Source organism: Melanerpes formicivorus, unplaced genomic scaffold, assembly GCF_026170545.1.
Source record: "Melanerpes formicivorus ecotype bairdi unplaced genomic scaffold, bMelFor1.0.p_v2 SCAF_39, whole genome shotgun sequence".
Taxonomy (NCBI): domain Eukaryota; kingdom Metazoa; phylum Chordata; class Aves; order Piciformes; family Picidae; genus Melanerpes; species Melanerpes formicivorus.
The window spans coordinates 5,828,231-5,840,443 of NW_027142391.1; the positions used below are offsets into that span (position 1 = coordinate 5,828,231).

Here is a 12,213-nt window from a genome sequence, read left to right on the forward strand (position 1 = left end):
CGCCCGGCGCATGGCGATGACTAGCCGCCTGGCGCAGCCCGAGTGACAATGCCGTGGGGTAACATGGCGGCCTTGCGGGAGCGGTGGTGAAGGTGAGGGGTGGGGCGGTGGCTGGCGGTAAGAGAAGAAGCCGCCCCTGGAAGCCGGGCCGGGCTTTCGGGAGGGCGGCAGGGAAAGGGGCAGGGGAGAAGGCGGACGTGGCGGGGCACGCGAGAGGGGCTCTTCCCGCCCTTTGCTGGCGCGCGCCGGCCGCCTCTTGCCGCCTGAGGTCTGAGGGGAAGGTGAGGGCGGCAGCCCGGGGCACCTGCCCAGCGCATCCTCCGGGCACTGCGATGGCCGGGGAGCAGAGCCTGGCCGATCAGCGAGCTCGGCAGTCTGTGTCCTTCATCCCCTGGTCCCTGTGCCACAGGAACGGAACGGGGTGGACTCGGCGTCGGTGGGAAAAGCTGCGGGACGGAGGCAAGGGAGAAGGCAGGGAAACTGCACTCGCTCCTGTTCAAGAGCGACTTAGCTGACCATGTCTGACTGGTGAACACCTAACTCATCCAGAACGTAAGTGGAGGATCGGGAGGAGTGATCGCTGGGGCTCTATTTATTGGAAGAGAGAAGGAAAGAGACTGTTTAAAATTTCTGATAGATGAGTAATTTCCAGCGGCCAGAAGTGGTGCGATTTCCCTGTGAGATAAAGAAGTCTGGGTTTAAAACACGTATTTGTCTAGCTCTTGGTAAGATGCTTAGCGGGACAGCTGTTGGCACTTGGTGAGCCACCCTTATCTATTGGCTTTTTCTCTGTAGCGCAATGTCCCTGTTGTTCACTCGTTCCAACTCAATAGTTGCAGTGAAGAAGGATAAAAGACACATGGCTGAGGTAAATGCTTCACCACTTAAACATTTTGTCACTGCAAAGAAGAAAATCAATGGCATCTTTGAGCAGCTGGCTGCATACATCAATGAGAGCTCCTCCTTCCTGGAAGGTAAGCTGAATTCTTCAGCTGCAAGTGTATGATGGTGCTTTGCCTACATACAGTTCCTCCAGTCACAGACCAAAACCCCTTCCATCCACTTAAAGGTTTAGCTACTAAGCTGTTTTTAACAAAATGTTAATAAATTATACAAGGTCCTGTAGGTTTCTTGCCTAAAATTCCTTCTATAGTCTTCCTTAGGCATGTTATTGCTTGTGACATGTAGCTTATGCCAGTAATTGGCTTTAATGGCTTAAGACACATAGAGAAGATATTTAAGGGTGCTGGAATGTTTGAAGTGTTGGCTGTGTTCTGTTTAAGGTAGTCCACAGTATCTAGAATGGTTTCTAGATACATAACACAGACCAACTGATGAATGTTAATGCAAAATTGCCTCAGATCATAGTATCATAGTATCATTCAGGGTTGGAAGGGACCACAAGGATCATCTAGTTCCAACCCCCCTGCCATGGGCAGGGACACCCTACACTAGATCAGCCTGGCCAGAGCCTCATCCAGCCTGGGCTTAAACACCCCCAGGGACAGGGCCTCAACCACCTCCCTGGACAACCCATTCCAGGGTTTCACCACTCTCATGGTGAAGAACCTCCTCCTCACCTCCAGCCTGAATCTCCCCACCTCCAGCTTCATTCCATTTCCCCTAGTCCTATCCCTACCTGAGATCCTGAGAAGTCCTTCCTCAGCCTTCGTGTAGGCCCCCTTCAGATACTGGAAGGCCACAATTAGGTCACCTCAGAGCCTTCTCTTCTCCAGACTGAACAGCCCCAACTCCTTCAGTCTGTCCTCAGATGTAATTGTATGTGTCAGGATTACCCACACAGGTTTGGGATACAGATGAACATTTAGTTGTGTGTGTTATATTGTGAGATGTTTCACCCAGTACTGAGACAGGTGACCTCTGGAATTCAGAGATATAATGGATTTTAATTTTAGAAACACACAAGAATGTCGAGCTTGATCCTGTCACCACAGAAGAGCAGGTACTGGAAGTCAAAGGCTACCTGTCCAAAGTCAGTGGTATTAGTGAAGTGCTGGCAAGACGACACATGAAAGTGGCTTTTTTTGGAAGGTGGGTAACGTGCTCATTGCCTACGCTCCCTGCTCAGTAAGGCAACTGACATCTTTAGGATTGTAGGCAGTGAAAATATTTATAGTAACACTGGTGCTGCAGCCTTTGCTTGTAATGTGCATGTCCCTGGTATTAGTCATCTTGTAAACTGGAAACAAATGTAGCATGTAATTCTTTGGTTTGGAAGAATTCATAAAAAATGGAGCAGGCTTTTTATAAGTTGCCTATAGCAACCAAATTGTTTATGCTCCTGACTGCTTGTGTTTAGAGCCTTGCTTTCTGTAATAGCAAAATGAGTATACCTGAGTCTTGGCAGTCTAGCTATACCATTCTTTACCCTGGCTTCAGGACAAGCAATGGGAAGAGCACTGTGATAAATGCCATGCTGTGGGACAAGGTCCTTCCTTCGGGCATTGGGCACACCACTAATTGTTTCCTGCGCGTAGAAGGGACAGACGGACATGATGCTTTCCTGCTTACCGAAGGCTCGGAGGAAAAGAAGAGCGTTAAGGTACAATTTCCTGACGCATAAGATAAAGGAGAAGGGCACTTTAAGAATGCTGGAATGGAGAAGGAACAAGAAAATTTAAAGCACTGTGAATAAATTTCCCAGTTAAGAATTTTAACAAAGTAGTAAAGGCGAAGAACAGGTTTATGTTAGGTGTAAGAAGAGAGAAACAGAGCAAGTTACAGGATGGAACTTTGCCATTTTATGAAAAAGATTATGTCTCATTTGTTAGTGACAGCATGGGACCAAAGCAATGACTCAGGAAGTTCTGAGCTCTGTTTGACTAACAGAAGACACAGACATCCTGATAATTCCTCTGTAGCCTTTCTTGGCAGGAAAATTTCTCAAATTTATTGGGCATTTGCCTTTGGACTGGGAGACTCAAGCGAGTTTTATGTATAAAACCTCCCAGACTGATTTGGAATTGGATTTTATCTTAAATTGTCTGTGAACAGCCCTGAAGGGAACATAATTGTGTTAATGGGTCTTAGCGTAGAGGAGGTGTTATAAATTACTCATCTTTTTACCAGACAGTAAACCAGCTGGCTCATGCCCTTCATCAAGATGAACTTCTGAATGCTGGCAGCCTGGTCAGTGTAATGTGGCCCAATTCCAAATGTCCTCTCTTAAAGGATGACCTGGTGCTGATGGACAGGTGAGAAATACCTTTCCTTCCTTTGCTGCTTATTGCAGATTAATTACAGAAATGTCTCCAAATATCCCTTTAACAAACACCAAGGAAATTGACCTAGTTCAAATTTATGACACTGACTAAAGTCCTTTGGTGCAGCTGGCAGTCAGCCTTTCTTTTGATTGGTACTTCCTGTTTGTCTGTACTCCGTGTCACCTCAGGATACTGTAGCTCAGTCTGGGAAGTTAATGCTCTGAAAAGCTGAAGCAGAGTTCTTATTAATCCTTCTTACTCTGTTTTTGCTGTTTCCACAGCCTAGTAACATCTCTTCTGCTTTTATTGCTAGCCCTGGCATTGATGTCACCACAGAGCTGGACAGTTGGATTGACAAATTCTGTCTAGATGCTGACGTGTTTGTTCTGGTGGCAAATTCGGAATCAACACTGATGCAAACAGTATGTACACGTCCACTTCAAATCCATTTGGGTAAAAGTTTAAAAATAACAACCAAAAAAGGACATCTTAACCTGAAGAGGTTTTGTTCTGATTTGCTTAGGAGAAGCAGTTCTTTCACAAGGTGAATGAGCGTCTGTCTCGACCCAATATATTTATTTTAAATAACCGCTGGGATGCATCTGCCTCTGAACCAGAATACATGGAAGAGGTTTGTGATGTGTTTAAATTCCTTCTCTTTGTATGGGTATTAGAGACTCCATTTTGACTTTGGTCCTTGTGGGTAGCATCATAAAGTGCTGTATGTGATTGTTATGCAATTTGGGGGTTTAGTACCATAGTGTAGAGAGTAGGAGTATAAACTAGGGATCAAGACTTGATTTCCCGCTCAGAAATGTCAAGAGTCATGAGTTTCATAGGGGCCTTTTGAAGTTGGATCACTTTGATAAGCTCTGGAAGAGTCCATAAAAAAGGCAAGTTTTTTCTTACCTTTTTCTTAATTCTTTCGAATTGATGGTTTAGGCCAGCAGAGGGCACCTGGGTGCTTGCTCTAACTAAGAGATTGAGCATAAAGTGGATTTAACCCATGTGGGCTTTATCTTGGTTATCCCTCAGGTGCGCCGGCAGCACATGGAGCGCTGTACCAGTTTCCTAGTGGATGAGCTGGGTGTGGTGGATCGAGCCCAGGCAGGAGATAGAATTTTCTTTGTGTCTGCAAAAGAAGTGCTGAATGCCAGGATTCAGAGAGCTCAAGGGATGCCAGAAGGAGGTGAGGAAGCTAACAGAAACTTCCCATTTTCTCACAGTGAAAAAAATAGATACTGTCTTTTTCCAAAAGGTGGATGAAATTGGGGTGAGCAGTCAAAACGAAGAGGCGATTTAGCAGCACTTTCTGCATTGACTTAAAGATGAAGCAGGAATGTTTCCTGATGTCCATCATCCAATTGCTTTCATAAAACTTAAGAGGTTGTTCTGTATTTTCTTTCTCCCAGGTGGAGCATTGGCAGATGGATTTCAAGTAAGAATGTTTGAGTTTCAGAACTTCGAGAGAAGATTTGAGGTGAGCTTTGAGTGTAAACTTCTTTGTAGATTTTAGTCCTGAAAGGCTGGGGACTAGAGCTTATAAATGTGGGGTGGCACTGCCTTTTGGAAATAAATTCCACAGGAAGGAGAAGCTGTGTTAGTCTGCTTCTGCCTGCGGCTAATCTTGGGCTGCATTTTATGTACAGGAATGCATCTCGCAGTCAGCAGTAAAAACAAAATTTGAGCAGCATACGGTGAGAGCAAAGCAGATTGCAGAAGACGTTCGTCTCATCATGGATTCTGTGCACGTTGCTGCCCAGGAACAGCGGTGAGCAGAGCTGATGCTTGGTGCTTGCATAACTGAAGCTTCTGTCCTGGGAGAAACTCAGGGGAATATGAGCATTTAAAATGCAAAGCAGAATACAGCATTTATCTGAGGTTTTGGTGGACAAGTTTCTTTCTTTTCCACCAGAGTTTACTGTCTGGAAATGCGAGAGGAACGACAGGAACGTTTGGGATTCATTGACAAACAACTGGAGCTGCTTACTTATGATTACAAGCGGAAAATAAAGCAGATCACAGAAGAAGTGGAGAGGCAGGTAAGGAATATATAGATAAACAGAAAATACACAGAATAAACAGAAAAGGCCTATTCATTTTTCACAACTCTTGTGTTGTTTCATTCTTTTCCTGTCTGTAATGTAACAGCAGAGAGTCACATACTTCTCAGCCATGTTCTTTCTTTGTCAGTCACCACCATTGCATTTTGCTGTTGGCACATGGGCCACGTGGCACTGCACAGTCATGGTGCTTGGTGAAATGCTTATTGAGAAATGCAGGTTTCAGTGGGGGGTTTCTACAGAAACCCTGTTCTCTGCTGTTTCTCTAGGTGTCAAATGCAATGGCAGAAGAAATCAGACGGCTTTCCGTGTTGGTGGATGAATACCAAGCAGACTTCCATCCTTCTCAAGTAGTGCTTAAAGTTTACAAGAGTGTAAGTGATGTTTGCTTTTTACAGGTTGCTTAAGCAATTTTGAGAAGGCTTTTTTTACTCTGAGTGCCAGCTGTTTAAGATGCTTAAACTTTTTCCAACTAAGGCATGGGTTAAGCTTTCATCTTGTGAAAAATCTTTCTTTATAGTGTCTCTTGGATACCTTCTGTAAAAAGTGGAGATCTTAAAAAATAAAGAATTAGATTTTTTTTTTTTAAATAAGCTGAGAGATAAATTGATACACACTATGTACTGTATTATAGGTCAAACAGAACTTTTCCTAGACCACAGAGTACATGTGAGATTTTTTGCTTTGCTTTTTCTTCTGCACTGAAGAATGGGGGAAAGATGAAATTCATATTAGAATAGTGGGCAGACAAACTACGTTCTCCTGTTCTGGGAGGGTTTTTTAACTGGCAGCCTGCATCTTGGCTATATTTATTTGAAGCTCAGTAACACTTTCTTTCTTTGTCAGGAGCTGCACAAACACATTGAGGAAGGTCTGGGCCGTAATATGTCGGATCGTTGCTCCAATGCAATCACAACATCACTGCAGACGATGCAGCAGGAAATGATAGGTCAGTTCAGCAGGCAGCATTTGCTTTTCTCTTCCCTTTAACTGTGCAAAATAACTAGGTAGATGTTCCAGGTTTCTCTTTAATCTGATGGCTGATGTGCAGCCATCTTAGTTTCCGTTTTGACTAGTAATGCTGTTGGGTAGAGATTAAAGCTTTTTCCACTCTGTCTGAACTCATGAAGTGATTAGCTAATGAATGTGTACCCCCAGCTTAGTCTCCATTACAGAGAGGAACTGTGACTTTGGATACTTGAGAAAGCCAAAGTCTTAGTGGAATGTAACCAGGTGCCTGTCTGAATGCAAACTTTAATAGCAGTGTGGTGCCTGAACACCTTTAGAACTGGCCTTCATATTCTGTTTTCTGAGCTGCTATCGTAAACTTCAGCAGCTACCTGTAGGGATTTAGGAGGATCCATGGAAATACTTCCTTCTGGGCTGACCTGAAGAACTAACAATTGAATGGTAATTCACCATGTATCTCTCACTTTGCAACACACTTGGCATTAGGAAGTTTAAGGTACTAAGAAAAACAACTGTGGAGGATGGAACAACCCATAACCATCCTGATTACATAATGCAAATCCAGTTAATTCTTGTGAACTCAGAATCCATTTTTGAGTGTTCCTCTGTTCTGTCTGTGCAGATGGCTTAAAACCCCTTCTCCCAGTCTCTTTGAGGGGCCAGATAGACATGTTAATTCCCCGACAGTGCTTCATGCTCAGCTATGATCTGAACTGTGACAAGCTTTGTGCTGACTTCCAAGAAGACATAGAATTCCATTTCTCTCTTGGATGGACAATGCTGGTGAACAGGTTTTTGGGACCAAAGAATGGTCGTCGAGCCTTGATGGGCTATAATGACCAGGTAAGATGCCTGGCTGAATGGTGGGGACAGAGGTGATATTCATCATTTCAATGGCTGCTGAAGTCTTTGGTGGGAAAGGCAGTGACTTGACTTCTCTTATTCTGTACTTTGTCTTTGTTTTTTGTTTTGTCACTGCTTTTCTAATTAGGTTCAACGCCCCTTAACACCAGCAAATCCCAGTCTGCCTCCTTTGCCTCAGGGCTCCATGACCCAGGAAGAACTCATGGTGTCAATGGTGACAGGACTGGCCTCATTAACTTCCCGAACTTCCATGGGAATCATCGTGGTTGGCGGTGTGGTGCGTTGACAATCTGAGCAGCATTATAGACATAATGTTGGAAAGTGCTTGCACTGCTGAGTCCTGTAGAGATTTGCTAGTCACAGATTGTGAAGTACTTTCTCCTTTGAGCTTCCATTTGAGTGTAAATACTGAGCTCATTTGGAGCCAGGGTGGTTGTGAAGTATCTTAGAAAATCATTAAATAGGCTCTGATTCTTTTGTGAGAATAAATAAAATAGGGTATTTTTCTTTGCCCATGTTTTCCCTTGTGCTTCCTTTAGGTGTGGAAGGCTGTGGGCTGGAGGCTGATTGCTCTCTCTTTTGGCCTTTATGGGCTCCTTTACGTATACGAGCGGCTCACCTGGACCACGAAAGCAAAAGAGCGAGCTTTCAAACGGCAGTTTGTGGAGTATGCTAGTGAGAAACTGCAGCTCATCGTCAGCTACACAGGTTCTAACTGCAGCCACCAAGTCCAACAGTGAGTTGCCTGTATTCAGCTAAAATATTGTCTAAATTGGTTTAGTTGTAGTAGCTTAGAATAGTGGTGGGATTGTGAGCTCTAGGCAAGCAGTTGGACTTGATGACCTCAAAGGACTCTTCCAACCTCAGTAATTCTAGGATTCTCTGTAACTGTGTTGGGTTTCTTGTTGTTTGGGGTTTTTTAATTGTATTCCCTGTTAAAACAAGGTAATTGAATTCCAGAATTGAATTACAGTTTTTTGAATCACCCTTGTAGTATTTGGGAACTGTTAAGCATTGGTCTTAATGTTCTTCTGTCTCAAATCAATTTGCTGTGATGCCCTAAAATATTTTTGTCCAGAAGTGTAAAGATGAACATCTGAGTCAGATCACCATACATCAAAGGGATTTATTTATTCCTTGAATTTGCTGCTTGCTCTTACTTTCCATCATACCAAACCATTCTCGTTTCATAGAGAGCTTGCTGGAACGTTTGCTCACCTGTGTCAGCAAGTGGATGTCACACGGGAGAATCTTGAGCAGGAGATTACTGCCATGAATAAAAAAATTGAGGTTCTGGACTCACTACAGAGCAAAGCAAAACTGCTCAGGTGAGATTTTGTTATCCCACAGACATTTGCATGCAGTTGGTTTTTTTTATGTGGTTGCCCTGGGATGTTCCGATTGGGGTGTATCTGAGTACAGTCCTTCCGTCATAGTATTTGATGTGCAGACATCATCATCTTTTCCTGCCCTTTCACTATGTATCTTCCCATGTACTGCTGACAGTCATTTAAATTGTCTGTCTCACAAAACACCTTTTCTTTCATGTTTGGGTTTGTTTGGAATTGGCAGTTCCTTTATTTTTATCACAACATACAGTCCTCTACTCCTCAGACTTACACAGGCTATTAGAAAATCATGCACAGCCTCACCCCTGCTTTTGTAAGGGTTATGTGATGGTTTTATTCACCCTGCAAAAAAGGCTGTCAGATTAAATTCTTTTGAACATTCCTTACCTACACAGTAAGACCAAAGTGAAGTTGTGAACAAGATCTTGTTTTGAACATCTAAGCCAAGGGACTGTTAGCAGGCAAGTGTTCCTGAGCTGAGGAAGGGTGAGGGATGATAGCACTTTGGAATGGACCTCTGGCCCTGCTGTTCACTCATTTCAGCCATGCTTCTTTCAGATGGGCTTGAGAAGAACTATTTTATGTGACCTAACAGGGGCTTTCTGTCATTGCAGGAATAAAGCAGGTTGGCTTGACAGTGAACTCAACATGTTCACACATCAGTACCTGCAGCAAAGCAGATAGTGTGGGAAGAAGAGAAAAGCAACACTGTTTCCCTTCAGTGCTCTCTTAATTACTGCAGAGAACATGGTGGGTGATGGAATTCCCTAAAGGGAATGAGCAAAAGCCTATTGCTGTTTCCAGTTGCTGCGTGAACAATAGGATTCTGCTGCCCTGTTTCATGTCCCACCTCTAAACACTAGCTGTTTATAAGTCTTTGTTTTCCTTCTTGTGAGACCAGGCTACTTGAGAAGGAATGTGTGCTTCATGCATTTACAAGGGACTTCTTAAAGCAAAATTAAGTACAGTAACAAACTTAAACCAATCAAACCAATGTTTGTTAGGTTAAAAGTTGTTCTAACACATCTCAATGGAGTAATTAATTTTACTTCATGGAGATAAAATTTCTGACTTCCAAGTCCCAAGTTGCTGTATGTGTGAGAAGCAGGCGTGTGTGCACAGATGTACCGATGGTTTCACAATGCATTTGTAGCCCCTGCAGGCCTGTCTCCTGGGTTAATACTCCCTTACTCTAGAACACAACAGAGAATCACCCTGGCCCTTCATAGAAAGGTTTATTACTGTCAGTATGTTTAAACCTAGGAACAAAACCAAGCTCTCTTCTAGAGGGACAGACTCTGCTTTGGTTAAGCTTATCATCTTTGGAGTTAGGATCTTCCTCTTAAGAGCTCTCTGATGGTGCAGTCTGGCCCATTTCATGCTACAGACAAATAGTTTGTGAAGATGTAACTAGTTCCTGTGAAGGAGGTAGTCCTGGTAACTTGGCAGCTTGTGGAGGAAGACAAATAGGAAGGAAAATCCAGTTGGCAGAATGTAATGAACTGCCTTAGGAGAGGAGTTGATGAATGTGAGGTTTTTGTTGGAAATGCACAGTTGTGTTTCTGGAAGCAAGCCCTAGGAATTCCATTACCACTATTTGGCCACAAGAACAGCATGTGGATTACAAGCTGTAAGAGATTTTGCTTCATTGTAGAGTTCCCATTGGCTGTTACAGTCCATGCAGTAATAATGATTTGATGTTCTTCTTCTGTTAAAGGGATGAGAATGAGCTGGCAAATGCAGCTCTTCTGGGGCTGGGGAAAGGCCCATCCCTTGTATTTCATGCTAGGGCAAGAATCAGTTATGGCAGCTTATTTTTTTAAGACATTCTTTATTTAAAAAGAAATGAAATTACTAATTTTGTTTTGCCCTGAAGCAGTTTTGAATTTGGAGTACAAGATTTGGGAATTTTAAGGACTTGAGTCTCTTCCTGTTGGATTCAATAGAGGGGAAATTCCCACTGATTTCAGCAGTACCAGGATTAGGTCTTACGTAGCAGTTTCTTTTTCCTCTTGATGGATCAGTATTTTGCCACGTGTTGGGTATGACCTTTCTGTCCCCCACAAAGTTGTCTGGTAAATTCAGAATCAGATCCTGTAGTTTTGAGGTTAGTGACAACATCAATATGTTCAGCATCACACTTCAGAGAATATGGATCAGCAATGAGACTTTTCAGTTGTAATGGTATCAGCTGGCCTTAGGATTTTTCCTTCATGCTCAGGTGTGAGCGTATGTGCCTGTGACAAGACCCATGCTCCATGTGTTGTGAAAGTTCCAGAAAGAAGAAGCTGCCTGTTGGAGTAAAAATAGGGAGATGTCAGTAAGTACTTTTAGCTGTTCTGAGATTTGTAGTAAGGCTTGAAGTATCCTGATTGTGTAGGTGCTGGTAGTGAGACTCAATACATCCTTGTAATGCAGGAAGCAAACACTTTTCACTCCAGCAGACATCTTTGAATCCAACCAGACTGAAAAACCACTTTCATCAGAGGACTTCACTGACCTTGGTCAGTTTCCTTAGGCAACCACCAAAACGTAAATTTGGCCTGGATCAGATCTGGGGATGAGTAAGGCAGAACTTTGTGTCCTTGCTTCTAGAAATGTGTTCTCTGGGATTGTGGTGAAGTCTACTGGAATCAGTGGAGACATCCACTCTTATTCTGCTACAGGTATCATGTGAATCAGTTCAAATCTCTCTCACTCTCTCTCAGGCTATCACATACACAGTTATAAGCTGTGTGTTGTGCCTTTGAGTTAAAACACTGAGCCCATCCCTGATGCACCAGGAAATTGTCACCTCCAGGTAGAGGGAGATAATGTGGTGCTGCTTAGCAGCTCTAAGATACCTGAAGTGCTGACCTTGCTTTTGAAGACGTGATGTTAGCATCTCTTCAGCAGGCCTTTAGGGGAAATCTGATAAGTGAGCTGATCTTTAAGCTAGTATCTGATCTGTAAAGGGAAAAGAGATTGATGGGTTCTCAGAATCTGGTGTCTTGCCAATGAGTGTGTTTGTGACCAGTTCACATTTCAGAGGTGTAGGCATTCTCACTGCAGTGCTGAAACCCAACCTAGAGAGAGAGAAAGAACCACTTGAATTTTTTAAGAAGCAAAACTGCTAACATAGGAGGGAAGATTTTTTAAATGTGTGTGTAACCCTTGTCCCTAGTAGCCCAAATGATCAAGTATCAAACTTTCAACAGAAAGGCCCACGAGCTGGATTCCTCTTGAACAAAATACAGCTCTACCTCTTTTAACGCAGAGTGGTGGAGGGATGAACACTACCAAGCAAAGAGGCTGTTCTTGTCTGATTTTCTTAAATGATCAACTAATCCTTAGAACAGGCACTTCCAAAACCACTCTTCCCCAAACTCTTACTAAAGAAGGACATCTAAATGCACTTTATCTTATTGCTGCTACTTGATTTTTCTCATTGTTATGCTGATGGAGCTCTCAAAATCCTCTTAACAGTGAGTTTTCTCTCTGCTGTATTTAAGGTGATAAATTTGCATGAATTATTCCTGTATCAATGCTATAAACAATGGAAACCAAAATAAAAATGAATTGGAAAAACAGTTCTGCGCCTCATGATGAGAAGTCATCCAAGTAGAAGGTATGCAGGGGAACTGTGCTGGGAGCTGTAGGGGTGACAGCAGTGACCTTTGTGTGTTCACTGGAAATTCACACGGGTACTGGTGGTGCTGCGTTATATGGTAGGAAGTTTGACTGTTTCTCAAATTACACTAAATA

At 43.2% G+C, this 12,213-nt stretch overlaps 1 protein-coding gene across 2 annotated transcripts; it reads left to right on the top strand.

The window, feature by feature from the left end:
- The first annotated feature begins 7 nt into the window (after positions 1 to 7).
- MFN2 (mitofusin 2) lies at positions 8 to 12,038 on the top strand. Of its 2 annotated transcripts, XM_068158453.1 has the most exons (19): positions 8 to 92; positions 410 to 552; positions 796 to 974; positions 1,917 to 2,052; positions 2,401 to 2,563; positions 3,091 to 3,215; positions 3,538 to 3,646; positions 3,748 to 3,855; positions 4,260 to 4,413; positions 4,637 to 4,704; positions 4,874 to 4,995; positions 5,140 to 5,266; positions 5,557 to 5,661; positions 6,134 to 6,236; positions 6,879 to 7,099; positions 7,248 to 7,397; positions 7,660 to 7,856; positions 8,314 to 8,448; positions 9,084 to 12,038. In XM_068158453.1, exons 3-19 carry the CDS (start codon positions 800 to 802, stop codon positions 9,151 to 9,153), a joined length of 2,268 nt encoding a protein of 755 aa, XP_068014554.1. In that variant the 5' UTR covers positions 8 to 92; positions 410 to 552; positions 796 to 799; the 3' UTR covers positions 9,154 to 12,038. The 2 variants fall into 2 exon arrangements, with proteins under 2 accessions (XP_068014554.1, XP_068014555.1); XM_068158454.1 differs by lacking the exon at positions 410 to 552 and having other exon boundaries at positions 14 to 92.
- The last annotated feature ends 175 nt before the right edge of the window (positions 12,039 to 12,213 follow it).

What these genes read in the sequence shown, in the direction of transcription:
- MFN2 (XM_068158453.1), top strand. Translation starts at nt 800, where the DNA reads ATGTCCCTGTTGTTCACTCGTTCCAACTCAATAGTTGCAGTGAAGAAG. An exon ending in GTTGCTGCCCAGGAACAGCG is followed by an intron (nt 4,996 to 5,139) that starts GTGAGCAGAGCT and finishes CTTTTCCACCAG; the next exon opens with AGTTTACTGTCTGGAAATGC. An exon ending in TGCTTAAAGTTTACAAGAGT is followed by an intron (nt 5,662 to 6,133) that starts GTAAGTGATGTT and finishes TTTCTTTGTCAG; the next exon opens with GAGCTGCACAAACACATTGA.